The sequence below is a fragment of the Amphiprion ocellaris genome, chromosome 11, assembly GCF_022539595.1.
Source record: "Amphiprion ocellaris isolate individual 3 ecotype Okinawa chromosome 11, ASM2253959v1, whole genome shotgun sequence".
NCBI classification, from domain to species: Eukaryota; Metazoa; Chordata; class Actinopteri; family Pomacentridae; genus Amphiprion; species Amphiprion ocellaris.
In genome coordinates, this window is record NC_072776.1 from 35641480 (window position 1) to 35660328 (window position 18849).

At 40.5% G+C, this 18849-nt stretch overlaps 4 protein-coding genes across 5 annotated transcripts; 1 reads left to right on the top strand and 3 right to left on the bottom strand.

Annotated features, from left to right (window-relative positions):
* Positions 1–1333: 1333 nt before the first annotated feature.
* Positions 1334–6249, bottom strand: LOC111586602 (gamma-crystallin B-like). The gene is made up of 3 exons (XM_023296355.3): positions 6121–6249; positions 3907–4149; positions 1334–1666 (listed from the first exon to the last, which is right to left on the bottom strand). Exons 1-3 carry the CDS (start codon positions 6136–6138, stop codon positions 1394–1396), a joined length of 534 nt encoding a protein of 177 aa, XP_023152123.1. The 5' UTR covers positions 6139–6249; the 3' UTR covers positions 1334–1393.
* A 2892-nt stretch (positions 6250–9141) lies between these two features.
* On the bottom strand, positions 9142–11042 carry LOC111586600 (gamma-crystallin S-1-like). Of its 2 annotated transcripts, XM_035942075.2 has the most exons (3): positions 9828–11042; positions 9513–9755; positions 9142–9442 (listed from the first exon to the last, which is right to left on the bottom strand). In XM_035942075.2, exons 1-3 carry the CDS (start codon positions 9834–9836, stop codon positions 9170–9172), a joined length of 525 nt encoding a protein of 174 aa, XP_035797968.1. In that variant the 5' UTR covers positions 9837–11042; the 3' UTR covers positions 9142–9169. The 2 variants fall into 2 exon arrangements, with proteins under 2 accessions (XP_035797968.1, XP_023152122.1); XM_023296354.3 differs by having other exon boundaries at positions 9513–11042.
* A 1784-nt stretch (positions 11043–12826) lies between these two features.
* Positions 12827–17845, bottom strand: LOC111586604 (gamma-crystallin M2-like). The gene is made up of 3 exons (XM_023296358.3): positions 13947–17845; positions 13609–13851; positions 12827–13206 (listed from the first exon to the last, which is right to left on the bottom strand). The coding sequence occupies exons 1-3, from the start codon at positions 13953–13955 to the stop codon at positions 12931–12933; spliced, it is 528 nt and encodes a 175-aa protein (XP_023152126.1). The 5' UTR covers positions 13956–17845; the 3' UTR covers positions 12827–12930.
* LOC111586603 (gamma-crystallin M3-like) lies at positions 17263–18080 on the top strand. The gene is made up of 3 exons (XM_023296357.3): positions 17263–17288; positions 17397–17636; positions 17749–18080. Exons 1-3 carry the CDS (start codon positions 17280–17282, stop codon positions 18022–18024), a joined length of 525 nt encoding a protein of 174 aa, XP_023152125.1. The 5' UTR covers positions 17263–17279; the 3' UTR covers positions 18025–18080.
* The last annotated feature ends 769 nt before the right edge of the window (positions 18081–18849 follow it).

Here is an 18849-nt window from a genome sequence, read left to right on the forward strand (position 1 = left end):
GACAGATGGAGTCCTGGTCTGTGGATAAACAAAGAGGCTGCAGAACGTTCTGGAAGCTTTTTGTTCTGTAGTTCAGAGTCAGCAGATCAGCAGCTGCAGCTTCAAACCTCCCAATCCTCAGCAGCGTTGTTCTGGAAACCACCAGGGACCACCAGGTTACCCAGAGGACACACTGGAATAGAATAAATAATAATAATAATAATATGTTTCTGATGCTGGTGCCCAGACAGAAACAGTGAGAGACACAGAATTATTATAAATATTATTATAATCCTAAATATTATTATCTTATCTTATTATTATTATTATTATTATTATTATTATTATTATTATTATTATTATTATTATTATTATTATTATTATTATTATTATTATCATTATTATTATTATTATTATTGTGAAGGAAAATGACTCTTTCCTCTTATTGAGGTATTTCCTTGCAGCTGTTAGCTGAAGACATCCCAGAATATCCTGCAGGTTGCATCTGTCAGCTACAGTCACCTTAAATCTGGATGTAGAACCTCTGATCATCCTCCAGGTGATCTCCTCTGATCATCTGATCATCCTCCAGGTGATCTCCTCTGATCATCTGATCATCCTCCAGGTGATCTCCTCTGATCATCTGATCATCCTCCAGGTGATCTCCTCTGATCATCTGATCATCCTCCAGGTGATCTCCTCTGACCTCTAATCCTGGTAGCTCCTCCCAGTCTGAGGCTGAGAACCTTCAGGTCCTTTCTGTCTCTAATCTGACCCTGAGAACAGCAGAAGCTGCAGAAGAAGAACCATGAGAGAGTCTGCTGTAGGTTCAGATTAGATGTTTAGTCTGAAGATACAGAGCAGACCAGTTGTCTCCATACTGGACCATATTTATCGGACTATTCCTCCCAGCTCCTTCTCATCATTTTAGACATATTTTGCAGAATTTTAGACATCATTTTGGACAGATCTAGCATCTTTTGCATAAACATTTTGATTTCCAATAAAATTAGAGAGGTTTCACGTCATTTTGGACAAATTTCAGATAATTTTGAAGTCATTTTACATCGATGTGGAAGCTGAGCCAATCAAGCCTTTGATAGATTATTACCTATTATTGATCAATATGGAGCAGAACACTGGAAAACAGACGGTTTGTTTTTCAGACATGTAGAAGCCCAAATGTCCTCCAGATCTGGAATGATCCAAAGATGACAAACAAAAATAATCATCTTTAAGATAAGAGAATTCAGACGTTTTCCTCCAGAGCTGATGAACTGACTGTTGGATGTTCAGATGAACTCCTGAAGTAAAAAAGTTTATTTAAAGAGATGAAACACACGGATCACCAGCGTACCGACCACAATCCTTCTTTATTAAACATGCAAAGACCAGAGCTGTGGAACGTGAGGCTCTAGAAGTCGTGGACTCTTCGGCAGGAGCCCACGTTGGGGTTCATGGCGGCCCACTCGGTGTAGCGCCGGTACTCCCCACGCTCCAGCAGGTACTGCCGGCCGCGGTAGTTGGGCAGCTCGTAGAAAACCCAGGCGCCGTCCTGGACGTGGGCCGAGTGGACCTCGCGGAAGTGCCAGCGCTCCTGGAGGTTGTTCACGTCTTCGGTGAAGTCCAGCATCTGGCCGCTGAAGTCGGGGCGCTCGTAGACTCGAATCCTCCACATGCCGGAGGTCTGCAGCAAGCACAACGGTCAGTTAGCAGCGTTAGCTTCCTGATTTATATTAAATCTAACATTAGAGCAGCTGGAGAGCTTCAAGGTATTAGTTTATCTGTAGAGGAACCACAGAAAAGACCAAGAAAACACAATTTCTATCAATAAAACACTAGAAACAGGAGTTGTTGGACACAGCAGCTGCAGACGTGCTAAAGCTAAAAGATAGACAGAAAACGATAAAAATGAGACACAAGATGACAAAAACGAGAAACAAAATGACAGAAACGAGACAGAAAATGACAGAAGCGAGAGAAAATGACAATAACGAAACAGAAAATGACAGAAACGAGACATAAAACGACAAAAACAAGACACAATGAGAAAAAATGCGATACAAAAAGACACAAAATGGCAAAAAATCAAGACAAAGTGGCAGAAGCAAGACATAAAACACCACAAATTAGACACAAAACCACAAAAACAAGCCAAAAATAGCACAACTTGACAAACAAGACACAAAACAAGACAGAAAACAACAAAAAAGGGACATAAAATGACAAAAAAGAAGACAAAGTGACAGAAAAAAGACCAAAACAGCACAAACAAAACACCAAATGACACAAACTAGACACTCATCAAAAAACACAAAATGAAACAAATGTGACACAAAACGACAAGAGCAAGTTGTTGGAGATCCATTCAGCATGGTGAAACATCTTTCTAGAGTAGAGAAAACGTCTGGAGAAGAGACATGGAGACAGAAAAACATCTACAGGATGAGGAGATCACAGGAGCTTCAGGAGAAACCAAGTGGAGGTTCTGGAAGACATTTCTAGAAACTGGAGGTTCTAGAAGACGTTTCTACCATCAGCAGGACCTGGATGACTGAGAACCTAAACAGAAGTCTGAGGAGACAACATTAGTTCAGACTTTAAACATCTGAGGAGACATACAGATAGAAAAACATCTACAGGATGAGGAAGCAAAACGACCACAAAGAGACACAAAACGACACAAACAGACAGAAAATAACAAAACCAAGACAAAGAACGACCAAAATGAGACAAAAAAAAAGAAACAAGACAAAAAATAAGAGAAAAGAGACGATAAGTGCATAAAACTTGCCCAAGTTGACTCAAAATTTGCACAAAATGCCTCACAATTTGTCCAAAAATGTTGTCAAAATGTCCAAAATTACAAAAATACATATACAAAATGGCTCAAACTTTGTTCAAATTATTTACTCAATGTCCAAAATGAGAAAAATGTCAATAAAATAAAGTCAGCATGGCTCAGAAACAGAGAACAGAGGATCTAGGTGCTGGAGATCCATCCAGCATGATGGAACATCTTTCTGCTGATGATGAGCAGAGTAGAGAGGAAACGTGCATTTTATAGCTTTTTGGACAGGTTTCTTCACAGACAAATGAATCCTTTTAGATTGTTTTTGAGACATTTTTGGTCAATTTTAGTAATTTTGATGAGGTTTTGAGTCTTTTTAGATGATTCCCCATCATTGTGGACAGGTTTCAAGTGTTTTTGGAAAATTTTTGTCACATTGGAAAGCTCATTTTGGACAATTTCCCCCCCAAAATTGGGTCATTTTAGACTATAAGGAAAATCTAACATAAAAGATGATTTAAAAATTGTCAACAACAGTGCAAATTTGTCAAGAACGACTCAAATATTATCAAAAATCAGATACACTGGTCAAAAATGGTTAAAAATGATTGGAAATGAGTCCAAATTGGTCCAAAGTGACTCAACAATGGTGCAAAGGGATCATGAGAGGAAAATTAAAGGTACTGGATGTATGCAGCAGAAACAGTGAACAGAGGATCTAGTAGTTGGAGATCCATCCAGCATGGTGAAACATCTTTCTACAGATGATGAGCAGAGAGGAAAAGTCTAGAAACATGAAGATAGTCCAGTTTTTCTCTCAGTTGTTGGCAAACAAATGAAGAAATGTAGCTCGTTTTTTTTTTTTTTTATCATTTCCATCATTCTAACTGACAGAAGACGTTTCTGAGTTTGTTTTTGAGGTTTCAACTAACTTTGGAGACATTTTGGATAAATTTGTGAGTCTTTAGGGTGTCATTTTGGACAAAATTTCTTAAACAAAGACTTCACTGAGACATCTCTGAGTTCTTCTTCATGATGTTGTGGTTCCTCAGAGCTGCAGGACTGAAAAGGAGGAGTTAAATGAGATAAAGTTGATGAAAGGTTCTCTCAGGTTGTGTTTCTGTGAATGGACTCACGTTGCGGATCATCCTGCAGGACCGGACGCTGTCGTTGAAGCCCATCCAGCGCTGGTAGTCGGGGTAGTCCCCCCGGGTCAGGATGTACTGGTAACCCATGTAGTTGGGCCTCTCATACAGAACCCAGGCGCCGCTCTCCACCCGCACCGAGTTACAGCGGCTGAAGTGGGCATTGAGTTCTGGACAGTCGCTGTTACACTCATAGTAGCGCCCCTGGAAGTTCCTGTCCTCGTAGAACACGATCTGCAACCACAGGACTTCATGAACCCTCAGATCTCCAGTGGTTGGACCTAAACTCTTCAACCACAGGACTTCATGAGCCCTCAGATCTCCAGTGGTTGGACCTAAACTCTTCAACCACAGGACTTCATGAGCCCTCAGATCTCCAGTGGTTGGACCTAAACTCTTCAACCACAGGACTTCATGAACCCTCAGATCTCCAGTGGTTGGACCTAAACTCTTCAACCACAGGACTTCATGAACCCTCAGATCTCCAGTGGTTGGACCTAAACTCTTCAACCACAGGACTTCATGAACCCTCAGATCTCCAGTGGTTGGACCTAAACTCTTCAACCACAGGACTTCATGAACCCTCAGATCTCCAGTGGTTGGACCTAAACTCTTCAACCACAGGACTTCATGAACCCTCAGACCAGGGATGTCGAACTCATCTCAGTTCCACATTCATCCAGTTTGATCTCCAGTGGACCGGACCAGTAAAACCACAGCAGAACAACCTATAAATAACCACAACTCCTAATGTCTCCTTTGATTTAGTGGAAAAAAAACATTCTGAAAATGATCACAGTCAAGGAATTATCTTTTCCTAAACATAATGAACAACATGACATTTCTGAAGAAAAATAAATTAAATTTCATCAACATTCAGCCTCAGTTCATCATTTCCACATTACAACTTCCAGATCACAGAGTGTCGACAAAGGAACACAACATTTAGTCATCTGGAACTGAACCACAGAGTATTTACTGGAGGATCAAAACCACAAAAAAGACAAAAAAACAGACAAAACATTGCAAAAACAAGAAACAAAATGACAAAAAATTGGACAATCGACATGAAACAAAACAAAAAAGGGACAAAAAATTTGACAAAAAAAGTTACAAAGTGGCTAAAACAGACAAAAAATACACAAATGACAGACATGTCGTTTTGTGTCTCGTTTTTGTAATATTTTGTATTGTTTTTATCGTTTTTTTGGCTTTTTTGTCAGACTTTTGTCGTTTTTCATATTTTTGATGGTTTTTTTTGTCCAGCTTTTGTCTCTATTTTTTGGTTGTTTTGTTTCTCGCTTTTGACATTTTTTGGTCTTGTTTTTGTTGTTTGTCCATTTCTTTGCCGCTTTGTAAGTTTTTTTTGCCTAAATTTTTGTCTCATTTTTCTTTTGTTTCGTGTCGTTTGTCTCATTTTTGTTGTTTTGTGTTTCCCTTTTGTCTCACTTGTGTTTCTTTGTCTGATTTTTGTCATTTTGTGTTGCGCTTTATTCAATGTTTTTTGTCATTTTTTGTCGTTTGTCTATTTTTTTGGTACTTTGTAACTTTTTTGTCTAATTTTTTGTCTCTCTTCTTTCGTGTTGTCTAATTTTTTGTCATTTTTTGTCTCGTTTTTATCATTTGTCGTTTTATGCCTTGTTTTTGTAATATTTTGTCTCATTTTTGTAATATTTTGCCTTTTTTGTTGTCTTTTGTCTTTTTTTGTCTTTTATTGTCATTTCGATCATAAAGTAAAATCCTCTCTGGTTCAGTTCCAGATGACTAAATGTTGTGTTCCTTTGTCGACACTCTGTGATCTGGAAGTTGTAACATGGAAATGATAAACTGAGGCTGAATGTTGATGAAATTTAATTTATTTTTCTTCAGAAATGTCATGTTGTTCATTATGTTTAGGAAAAGATAATTCCTTGAATGTGAACATTTCTGCACTAAGTCAAAGGAACCATTAGGAGTTGTGGTTATTTATAGGTTATTCTGCTGTGGTTTTACTGGTTTTTCCTGGAGATCAAACTGGACTGAATGTGGTCCTGGACTAAGATGACTTTGACTCTCCTGGTCTAAAGGTTAACTACATTCACAGGTTCTGACTCGTTTCTGAGCAGGACGACAACAAAAACTCAAAACGTCCAACATTCGTGTTCCTGCAGCTCTGAGGTTTAAGGTGGAAGCTGAAGCTCTGTAGATAATAAAGTCATCCCCTACCTTTCCCATTCGGTCCATGTTCGGGCCTCACACCAGCGTTTGGTTCTTCCTCCACATACACGACGCTGCAGCGGCTCAGATTTATATCCTAACAGTATGTGGGCTCTCTAAATGCCCTGCCAGGGGCATCATTGTCATTTTAATTGCCTCAGCATTTATATCTGCACAATGGCTGATGCTGCAATTGTTTTAAACGCTCGCTGTTTACCGCCATCGCTGACCTTTTCATCCGCCTGATTCCAGAAACCATTTATTGATCCGATTAAACTGTTTGGCTGCTGCTGAGCCGATGAGAGTCAGGAAACAGGATCTGACTGGATGATCCAACAGGTGATGCTGCTGCTGACGACTCACCTGGAGTCAGTTGACCAGAGCCCGACTCACCTGGCTAATAATCTGTACCTGGATCAATTCAATTCAATTTTATTTATATAGCGCCAATTACAATTCAGATTGTCTCAAGACGCTTTACAGAACTCATATGCCTGAACCCCAGAGTAAAAACTCCCTTTTAACGGGAAGAAACCTCGAGCAGAACCCGGCTCTTTGGGTGGGCTCTTTGTGGGGGGACCCATCTGTTGCTGGCTGGCTGGTTGAGAGGGACAGAAGAGGTAGAGAGGTAGAGGAAGAGGGGTAGAAATAGAGGGGGGTGAGAAACAAGGAACATATAACACACAATTTGATACATGTATGATCAGATAGATGATACATACAAAGTAGAAGCTAACATTGAAACTGATTCCTAGTTTACTGCTATGGTGTACGGCTCTGGCATAAATACACTACATATATAGCTGGTAGTAACATTCAAACAGTAAGTAGATGAGCAAATCAAGTATAGTGAGGGTGATGCAGAGTAGATTGATGGAAATGGGCAGCTGGAAGCAGTGGACTGGAGGAAGGTCAGCAGCAGCAGCATCCCACAGATGGAGATTAGGCCAGTTGGTGGGAGAACCACCACAGATCTGAAGCATCCAGCTCTGGGATCAGGGACACTCGGAGAAAGGACACAGGGAGAAACAGAGTGAGTGTAATGCAATAATGGTATATATACTGTATATTAAATATAATGGTAGATAGAGAAGGGCTCAGTGCATCCAGAGAGGTCCTCCAGCAGCCTAGGCCTGTAGCAGCAGAACTAGGGGCAGAACTAAGGGACGTCAAGAGGAAGACTCCAGCTGACCCCCTCAGGGTCCCCCAGTCAGTCAATCTGGATGAGAGATACTGAGAGTAAGATTTTCAAATGAACTGTAACTAGGTTTAGGTCTCTGGTTCATTTTTAAGCTAGAGAGGTAAATTGCTGCCACTCCTCCTCCTCAGCCTGTGATTGGAGGAACATGACAGTTAGTATGACTAGTAGGAGTTGATTCATTTAGACTAACATATTCTTCCTGCTGCAACCAGGTTTCAGTCAAACAGAACAAATCAATCTGGTTATCAGTTATCAAATCATTTACTAACAGAGATTTAGACGAGAGAGATCTAATATTTAACAGACCACATTTAATTGTCCTGTTTCTTCGCTCAGTTGAAATAGTGGTATTAATTTTAATTAGATTTTTATGGTTACTATGTCTTTTGTTTATTTTTGAATTGTTTAATTTATTGAATTTTGGTGGTCGGGGGACAGACACAGTCTCAATAAAGCTAACTGAATTACTGGAGGGTGACAGCTGAGAGGAAACTGCAGAGAGGTGTGGAAGACTACAACTCTGCATCCTGGTCTGAACTCTGGGTTGTCATGCTTTAGGAGTTCTAATAAAATCAGCCATATTTCTAGAAATGAGAGCTGCACCAGCCAAAGTGGGATGGATGCCGTCTCTCCTAATCAGACCAGGTTTTCCCCAGAAAGACCTAAATTTTTATTTGCTTTGTAACTTTCTTGTCTAAGTTTTTGTCTCATTTTTGTTTTGTTTCATGTCGTTTGTCTCATTTTTTGTCATTTTGTGTTTGTATTTTTTTGTAATATTTAGTCTTGTTTTTGTTGTTTTTTGTAGATTTGATCATAAAGTAAAATACTATATAGTTCATTTCGAGATAGCTGTGACTAAATGTTCAGTTCCTTTGTGGACACTCTGTGATTTGGACGTTTTAATGTGGAAATGATAAACTGACACACTGACTTTTTTGCACAACAACAAAGGGAAAAAACACCAGTAAGTTCAAAAATGCAGAATATTAGACTGGATAACTGGTCCATTCTGACAATTTTGGTACATTTCGGATCACTTCTTTGTCAATTATTACATTAATTGGCTTCTATTTTGATAGAAAATTGGCTTGGGGCATTTTAAAAGTCTAAATTCTGTGTTTCCAGCTTTGTGAATGGGATTATTTTATGGTTTGTTTCCAACTCTGACAGTAAACTGAATATCTTTGGGTTTGGACAAAACTAGTAAGTGCAAGTCTTTAAAAAATGGAATTTGTTTAAAACAATGCCAGTAAGCAGAAAAATGCAGATTTTTGGATCAGATAATTGGTCATTTCTGACAAATTTGCTATAGTTTGGATCACTACTTTGTCAACTATTTAATTAGTAGAGAACAATTTTCATTATTGGTTCTGAATATTTTTAATGATTTTTTTAAAAAAAGTACAGCTTCTTAAATGTGAATATTCTCTAGTTTTTCTTCCAGGAATTCAGGAAATTCATTCTCAGCTTTTGTTCATTTAATTGGGACCTAAAACTAAATTCTGTAAAATATTTAGGCTGAATTTTAAGAATTTAAGATGTTTTCACACCTGGGACATTCTCTGCTTTGAATATAAGCGAATATTTGTCTTAATCCTAACCCTACAAGCCCTAACCCTACTAACTCTACCAACCCTACTAACCCTAACCCTACTAACTCTACCAACCCTACTAACCCTAACCCTACTAACTCCACTATCCCTACTAACCTGACTAACCTGACTAAACCTACAGTCGCAGTTGACTGTGTTTAACTAAATAAATAATATCTTCACTGTTTTATTTTACGTCTGCTCATTTATAAGATTCAGATTAAACCAGAGACAGAATGTAGATGTTCAGATATTTATTACAGTTTCACAGCTGCATGATTCTCCTGATGGAGCCCACGTTGGCCCTCAGCGCTCCCCAGTCGGAGGGCGTCCGGTACTCGCCCTCCTCCAGAAGGTACTGACGCCCGCAGAAGTTGGGATGTTCGTAGAAGACCCAGGATCCCTCCAGAACCTTGCAGGAGTGCACCTCGTAGCGGAACCACTTCTCAGGGACCGACTTCATGCTGTCTGTCACCTCCAGGAACTGTCCGTCGAAGTTGGGCCGGTCGAAGAGTCTCAGCTTGAACGGACCTTTGGCCTGCGGAGACGGAAACAGTCAGTTCGGTGGGTTATGTTTGATTTTCTGCTTCTGTCAGCTGCAGACTCACGTTCTTGATGATCCTGCAGGACCGGACGCAGTCGTTGAAGCCCATCCAGCGGCCGTACTCACTGTACTCCCCCGGCCCAATCACATACTGGTACCCGCCGTAGTTGTTGCGCTCGTACAGAACCCACCAGCCTCCCTCCACCTTCACCGAGTTGCAGCGGCGGATGAAGCTCTGCAGGTCGGCCGAGTCACCTTTACAGTCGTAGGACTTTCCCTGGAAGTCCCGGTCCTCGTAGAACACGATCTGAAACAACAGAACCGTCATTCAACCTCTGTCTGAGGCTCCTGAAAGAAAGCAGCTGTGATAAATTCTCACCTTCTCCATGTGTGCAGCTTAAAATGCGACGCAGGAAGTGACTCTTTATACATGCAGGGACAATACCGTGGCCGCTCGGTTAGCCAGTATTTACCGTTACTACGCTTCAAATATTCAGAGTCGCTCATTGTTCAGACGCATCGAGCTGCTCTGGACACACAAAGGCCGACCGGCGGTGCCAAGAATCTGAACCTGCTCCGTCCAAACGGGTCTGAATCAGGATTCTGCAGCTGTAAGCTAAAAAACTGCAGCTGGGTTTATTTAAGCTTCAAATAAAACTCAGTTTGAACGGTTTAACAGAACAAACTGATGGACACTCTGGAAACATCAGCTGCACGTTAATGAATTAGTTTCAGTTTAGTTCTTTACTGGTGGGTAAATACATGATACACAGTAAACATAGATAGATAGATAGATAGATAGATAGATAGATAGATAGATAGATAGATAGATAGATAGATAGATAGATAGATAGATAGATAGAAACTAAAGACTGGTAGTGTATATACATACACTACCAGTCTTTCGTTTGGACACACCATCTCATTAAATGGTTTTCTTTATTTTCATGACTATTTCCATTGTAGATTTTCACTGAAGGCATCAAAACTATAAATGAACACGTGGAATTATGTAGGAAACAAAAACAAGTCAAACAATATTTTATATTTTAGATTCTTCAAATGATTCAATTTCACTTAAAAATTGCCAATAATGACTGAAAATCTGTCCAAAATAACTTGAAATGACTCGAAACCTGTTCAAAACTACTCAAAACTTACCAAAGCATGTTAAAAAATGGTACAAAATGACTCAAAATATGTCCAAAATTTGTTAAATCTTGTCATAAATCACCCAAAAGAAGTCCCAAATAACCCTGAACAAGTCCCAAAAAACTCTATTCAAAAATGGTACAAAATGACTCAAAATCTGTCTAAAATAACTTCAAAAATAAGTTGAAATTTGTCCAAAACTACTTTAATTGTAAATGGCTAGAAATTTTTCGATAATGAATTGAAACTTGTGTTCAGTGACTGGAAATGTGTCTAAATTACTGAAAAAGCATCCAACCTGACTCAAACTTTATCCATTAGGAGTAAATATTTGTCCACAATGACTTGAACCCTGTTCAAAGCTACTCAGACCTTCTCAGAACATGTTAAAAATGGTCCAAAAATATGTTAAATCTGATCCCAAATGACTCAAAAGAAGTCCCAGATAACTTGAACAAGTCCCAAGAAACTCAAAGTTAGTTGAAAATGATTCAGTTTGAATTAAAAATTGCCAATAATGACTGAAAATCTGTCCATTCTGTTAGATTCTTCCAAATAGCCTCCCTTTGCTTTGGTTCCTGCTTTTAACACTCTTGGCATTCTCTGGATGAGCTTCATGAGGTAGAACCTGAAATGGTTTCACTTCACAGGTGTTTCTCGTCAAGGTTCATTAGTGGAATTTCTTGCCTTCTTAATGGGGTTGGAACCATCAGTTGTGTTGTGCAGAAGTGAGGTTGGTCCACAGCTGACAGCCCTGTTTGACAACTGTTAGAATCCATATTATGGCAAGAACCAATCAGCTAAGAGTACCGACAGTCCATCATTACTTTAAGAACTGAAGGTCAGTCAGTCTGGATCAAACTGTCTCCATGAGGACCTCCCCAGGAAAGGAAGACCAAGAGTCTCCTCTGCTGCTGAGGAGAAGTTCATCTGAGTCTCCAGCCTCAGAAATGTCCTGTTAACAGCAGCTCAGATTAGAGTCCAGATAAATGCCACCCAGAGTTCTAGTAGCAGACACATCTCTACATCACCTGTTCAGAGGAGACTGAACCAATCAGGCCTTTATGGTCCAATAGCTGCTCAGAAACCACTACTAAGGAAAAGCAACAAGCAGCAGAGATTAGTCTGGACCCAGAAACACCAGGAATGAACATTAGACCAGTGGAGCTCTGGGCTTTGGTCTGATGAATCCAAATGTGAGATCTTTGGTTCCACCTGCCGTGACTTTGTGAGACCAGAAAAGATGATGGATGGTCTCTACATGCATGGTTCCCACTGTGAAGCATGGAGGAGGAGGTGTGATGGTCACTGTCGGGGATTTATTCCAAACTGAAGGAACCCTGAACCAGCATGGCTACCACAGCATCCTGCAGTGGTTTGGTTTAGTGGGACCATCATTTATTCTCCAACAGGACAATGACCCCAAACACACCTCCAGGCTGTGGAAGGACTATCTGACAAAGAAGGAGATGATGGAGATGATCTTGCCTCCACAGTCACCTGACCTAAACCCAATCCAGATGTTTAGGATGAGATGGACCACAGAGTGAAGGCAGAAGGACCAACAAGTTCTCAGCATCTCTGGAACTCCTTCAAGACTGTTGGAGAACCATTTCAAGTTCTACCTCATGAAGCTCATCCAGAGAATGCCAAGAGTGTTCAAAGCAGGAATCAAAGCAAAGAATCGAACAGAATGCACAGATTTTGAGTCTTTATTGGCAAATTTTAATTCAAATTGAATCATTTTTAAAAACTTTGAGTTTCTTTTGACTTGTTCAGTGTTATCTGGGACATCTTTTGAGTCATTTAGGACAAGATTAAACACATTTTGGACCATTTTTAACATGTTTTGAGAAGTTCTGAGTAGTTTTGAACAGGTTTCAAGTCAGATGAATCAGTCATGGCTTCTAGGTTATGCTGAAGAACTTACAAGTATTTTTTTTTACTGAATGTGTTTTGTCCACTGTTTGGGGTTGTTTTGCTACATTTTTGAATTAATATGTAGAATGAAGTCACTTTGATGAGAATTTTTTTTAGGTTTTAGGCTGAGGTTTGACTAATTTTCCAGATGCCCTTCATGCTTAATTTGCTGGAGGATTGTTGTGTTTGTTCTGATTGTTTATTTACTTCCTTAAAATGGTGTAATCTTGGTGAAAACATGTCTTTCAAAACCACCAAGGAAGAAGACGAGACCAACACTTAATAAGAAGCAACCCAGGCAGTGTGTCCAGGATAAGAGGTGTTTTATTCATTTCACTCGTTGAAGACAATGTTGGAAGATTCAGGTTCTAGACTCTCTGACTGTTCAAACCCTTTGAGAACTCGCTGCTCTAGAACTCGGTGATCTTACGGAAGGATCCGGCAGCGGGGGAGGTTGCACCCCAGTCGGTGTAGCTCGGGTACTCGCCACGTTCCAGGAAGTACTGGTGTCCGTGGTAGTCGGGCTGCTCGTACAGGACCCAGGCGCCGTCCATCACCACGCAGGACCGGAACTCCCGGAACTTGAAGGCCTCGTAGATGGAGGGACAGTCCTCGATCCACTCAGCCGCCTGGCCTCCGAAGCCCTGCTTGTCGTAGAAGCGGATCTTCCAGGACTTTCCGTACACCTGGAAACAATCAGAGAACTAAAGCTGGAAATGTTTGGCGCCTGTGTTCGTGCTGAGCTCACATCTCCACATCTTGGCTGTTTTCCTAGTTTCCTTCAGTAATTGATGAGCTCGGCTGCTGGCGTGAAGCTGCCAAATCATGAGCCTTTTATCTCGGCTTTTTGTCTGCTGGCCTTTGACTGATTACCGCTTGGTTGGTGCACTCTGTGGTATTTGGCTGGAGCTCTGCACTGTGCTGCACAAAATTAACCCAAAACTGTGAAAAGAACCAACTTTGACTTTGGTGTTTGATCATTTTTCAGCTCACTAACAACTGGAGGAACATTTCTGCTGCTTAATATTAAATATTATGTGAATAAAACAGCCGCCGCTGCGCTCTGTGAAGCTGCAGATTGAGCTTACATTTCTGACGAAGCGACAGGACCTGATGCTGTCGCTGAAGCCCATCCAGTGCTGGTGGTCGGGGTATTCTCCAGGGCTCAGGACGTACTGGTAGCCCGCATAGCTGGGACGCTCGTACAGAACCCAGCAGCCGCTCTCCACCTTGATGGAGTTACAGCGGCTGAAATACGAGCTCAGGTCAGAGCTGTCAGAGCTGCACTCATAGTTTCGACCTTGGAAGTTCTTATCCTCGTAGAACACAATCTGGAAAACAGAAATCCACGATGAAATGAGCACATTAGCAGCAGAATTACAGATTCGGCCTCAGACAGGTTTGCAGAGCAGCTTTGGCTCCTTACCTTCCCCATTGTTGATGATGCTGCTTGCCTCCCGTCCAGCTGCAGCTGTGTGCTGGTTTATATCGAAAAGTAGAATGTGCAGACGAGGGAAAGCTATTGTCATCTAAATTAGCTCAATTTGCATATCAGCAAAATGGTTTGATTTCCCTTTGTCCGCATGTGATGGCCTCTGATCAAACTAGTGCCAAATGTGTCATGATAAAGCCAAACTTCATGAAAACTGTGTGCATTTTTACCTTTGATTTCTGCAGCAACAAATGACTGTTTCGTTGAAACTTGGTCTCAAGTAGATTTTATTTGACTTGTTTTGCAGGAGGCAACAAGAAATTGTTTCCGTCACGACTGCAGCTAATATAGTGAAGTTATTTCTTACCTCAGTGTTTTGTTTCTGCAGCATTACATGCATATAGTCACTTATTTGACACAAAACTGTTGAATTTCCCTTGATTTTAGGCCCTGTAGTAACACTGCACAGTATAAAGGATAATGCAAATGATCTATTTTATCAACCTAAACATCTTTTTTAAGCAAACAGGGATTTTAACACAGCAGACATTAATGACGGAAACATTAAGAGAAGCAAAGCCAGTTAATGTTATTAGTTACACCAAATATCTGCTGTTTGGTTCCTTAAGGAGACTTTCGTTGTCTGTACGTTGGTTAACAATGAAGATCTGAGACTCCAGAATGTAATAATTATTGTATTCAGTCAAATATTGTGATAAATATCAGCTTGTGATGGATGACAACCCTTAGAGATCATGGATTTACAAGATTAGCTGCTTTCACCTTGAATATATGTTACAGTGTTTTGACATTTTATGGCCCAAAGCTTTGTATGTTTATGGAAAATAGTGATTAATGAAGGAAGTTGTATTCATCCACAAAAAGTCATTAAGTTTGAGGACACTTCTGGTCTATTTCACCTTTGTGTATTTGCACAAACACATCAAAGTTTTACATCTGATTGTGTACAACTTGTCATTTGCCTGAATTATTTCATCCAAGGAGGTGGAGAGCACATAATTAATGTTAGCCATAGCGACACAGCAGCCTAACTAATGGTAAATTATCCTAAATTATCCACAAAGCAACTCCAACAAGATCCATAACTAATAAAAAGAAATCCACAGAAAGACGTGGGGAGCTGAAGGGATGCAAACATGCAGCTAAACAAATGAACTGGAAACTAAAAGAAGGAGATACAGGACTGTTTATTAATGCTGGTGTTGGCTGACGAGACTCAAAGAGGAGGGAAAAGACACAAAGGGGCGGAAGCAGAACAACTGAAGACACCAAACCATAGACTTTATACAGGCTGTGTGCTGCCAACAAGAGTGGATGTTGTAGTGGGATCAGTTGTGTGCAGGAAAATAAGAAATCATGTTTACTGCTAGACAAGTGCTAACTGCATTGAACACCATCCAATATCAGCAATATAAGCTTTGGTGGATTCCTTCTCTGATGGTGTTTTTCCACTGCAGGAACTCGATGCAGATGCAAAGTGGTGTGAAATTTTGCAGGACCACGTGACAATTAAGTGTAAATGTTCGACAAGGACATCGACAGGGCAGCAATAATCAAACTTCTCTCCTACAGGTCTACAGCAGCTCTTCAGGGAGGCTCAGAAGTACCTTACTTAAACTAAGTCCATTTTTCTACCCTGAAAGTGGTTCTTGCAGGCAGAACATGGACAAAGTTTGATAAAATAGCCTGCAAATTCCAGAATTGGAAAACAATCCTTGGACACAGGTTCGTAGTTTTTCCTTTGCCACCAACTTTCCTTGGTGACTGGAAGCCTTTGGAGGAACAAAGCATTTGGACTGTAGCTACCACTGGACCAATCAAGTTCTGGGTAAATTATTTTTCCCACAAAAAAACCCCTTCTGTGACTCTTGGGAGGACTTGAATGGTCGAGTACTTGCAGCGTTTTACTTTAGCCACAGGTTTCGAAAATCTAGCTGATATAGCATGTGCGAAAATGAAACTTTTATACATCAGTGGAACAGTTCATCTTAGACCGATGGTTCTTTAGAAAACACAGATGCAGACTCAGTCTCAGGTAGATGGACCTTAGAGGATGAAAACCTTCACTAGTTAAAGTTCTGGTTAGTTATGATGTAATTATGGTCAACATCTTCAATTAATTAGTTGAAAAAGTGTTTACTTTGCAGTCTGTTTGGAACGTAGTTTAAACCAGAAAACCCCTCACTGGGTAGGAACAGCACCAGTAAGAATGTAGTGATGCATCAGTTTCAGGATTTACTGGGACACTTTAATACAACAAACAATATTTATTGTTTTCATTGTTGGTGCTTTAATGAGTTCAGCTACCTGCTGGGAATTAAACGTCTTACCTGAACAAACATAAAGGAAGTTATAGAGCAGCTACAGGTGAACAGGAAGACATATCACCGTGATCGATTACAGAAAGAATAGTTTTTTGAATGACAAGTTTTCTAAGTTTTATGCTTTGACATACCAGTAAGGTGTTGTACATTTAAAAATAACTGTGTTTGTTCCTGAAACCAAAATCTGAACATTGTATAAAAATTCTTGTTTCAGTTTGGTGATAGAGTGAAGGGTCTGTACAGAGGAGATTTTAGACATCGCTTTTCATGTCAGAAAACACCTTCAGAAAAATGTCCAGTTTTGCCATGTTGTTATGAATTAAATGTTGTAAAAATTAGACTTTGATGTATGAACAAACCTCCGAATATAGACACATAAAACAGATAAGTGCTGCTGAAGTACAGATTTCTGATTTAGAGTAGGAGGAAAAACAAAAGACATGCTATGAAAGTGAAAATCTCAAAGCTGACCAGAGTATGAAAGTTCCTGTAGAGTATAAATTAAACTGCCGATAAATGTTATTGGCTGGTAATTTTACCAGAACATCTGCTCTCTTTGAAACGAGTTTAGACGTATTAAAGCAGCTGCTAATGACTGAGGGATCCAGAAAAGCTTTATTTGGCTGCATTTCATGGATCCACAGTCTGAACTGGTGATAGATCAACATACAGCCCAACAGATCGAACCGGTTCAAAAGTGGTCAAACGTCGGCTGCCCCCCTCCCCAGTCTGAGAAATATAAAACCTGCCTCTCGGCTCCCCTCCCTCCTCTCCCGCCTTGTATCTTCCACCCATTTCCCCTCCCTTTGTTCTGGATCATGATGGCACAAATGAAATTAACAGCAATCGCAGAGCTGCTTATTCATCAGCTTCCAGAAAATTTGAATAACAAAACCCTGTTGCGGTGGCGTATAAAGTATAAAAGCTGCCTGGCAGCCGCAGGTTGTTGGACAGATTCCCGAAAACACACAGAACATCCAACATGGGCAAGGTGTGTGGAGAGTAGGCCGAAAACAATCGCTGTAGGGCTCAGTGGAATGAAACAGGAGAGAGGGAGTTGGGTTGAACACCAAACCTTTTTGTTTTTCCTCTCCTACAGGTCATCTTCTACGAGGACAGGAACTTCCAGGGTCGCTCCTATGAGTGTATGAGCGACTGCTCAGACATGTCGTCCTACCTGAGCAGGTGTAACTCCTGCAGGGTGGAGAGCGGCTGCTTTGTGGTCTACGACCGACCCAACTACATGGGAAACCAGTACTTCCTGAGGAGAGGCGAGTACGCCGACTACATGTTCTTTGGCATGAGTGACTCCGTTCGGTCCTGCCGTATGATTCCTCAGGTATGATGCTTTATTATGAAAAGATAAACATTCATACCGCTGTGGGTTTAACAGTAAATATCTATATATACAACAGGAACGTTTCAGTTTCTTAGCTGTCTCCTGTTTTTAGTACCGAGGCTCATACAGGATGAGGATCTATGAGAGGGAGAACTTCCAGGGCCAGAGCTACGAGCTGATGGATGACTGCGACAACATCCAGGACCGTTACCGCATGTCCGACTGCCGGTCCTGCCACGTGATGGACGGCTACTGGCTGATGTACGAGCAGCCCCACTACAAAGGCAGGATGCTCTACCTGAGTCCGGGGGAGTACAGGAGCATGAGGGATGTGGGATACAGCGGCATGAGGTTCAGCTCCGTCAGGCGGATAACGGATTCTTGCTGAAGCAAATAATGTGCTGTTGAATAAAATGAAAACCCAAACAAATACCACCAAGTTGTGTTATCGTCTCAGCAGAGGAATGTCTGTGAGAGTCTGCTGAGGCAACATTAATGAACAGAGTCCTTCTAAAGCACACGGTTCAGATATGGGTGTAGAAATGCTACACGGATACTTACACTAGCATTACTTTACATTAAAACATCATGTTGTAGTCTGGTTTATGCAGTTCAACATAAATAACATTAGCTCTTATATAAGTTTTCTACATAGAAACATGCATCCATTTTCAGCTCATCTCACTGCTGAGGAGTTTATATGAAGCACAGAATTATCTACAGGAGTTTGTGTCTGCTGCTGGGATTAATACAGTGTTTATTATTATTATTGTTAGAATTATTTCTATAGCCGCCTGCTTTAATGGACACACAATATTCCAACATTACACTTTGGATTGCATTCAATTCTATTTTCAGTTCAGTTTCATTTATACAGCACAAATTCACCACATATCTCCTCTCATAGCTCATAGTCAGGTGAAGGCCTCAACCCAACAATCCAAAGTTTCCTTTGGATTCCCTATAAATAAGTAGTTGGTGACAGTGGAAAGGAACAAAAAATTATAAACATAATTCCTTGATTTTACAGCGAAGATTTTTAAAAACAATAACTGAACCATCTGCTGGTTCCTGATGCCACCCTGAAGGTTGTCATTTTATCTGAGAGAGACGACTTGTGGTAATCCTTAACAATTAAAAAAAAATGCAACAGGGTAAAAAAAATATTAAAATACAGAAATAAAAGCAATTATAATTTGCAAAATGCACAGCA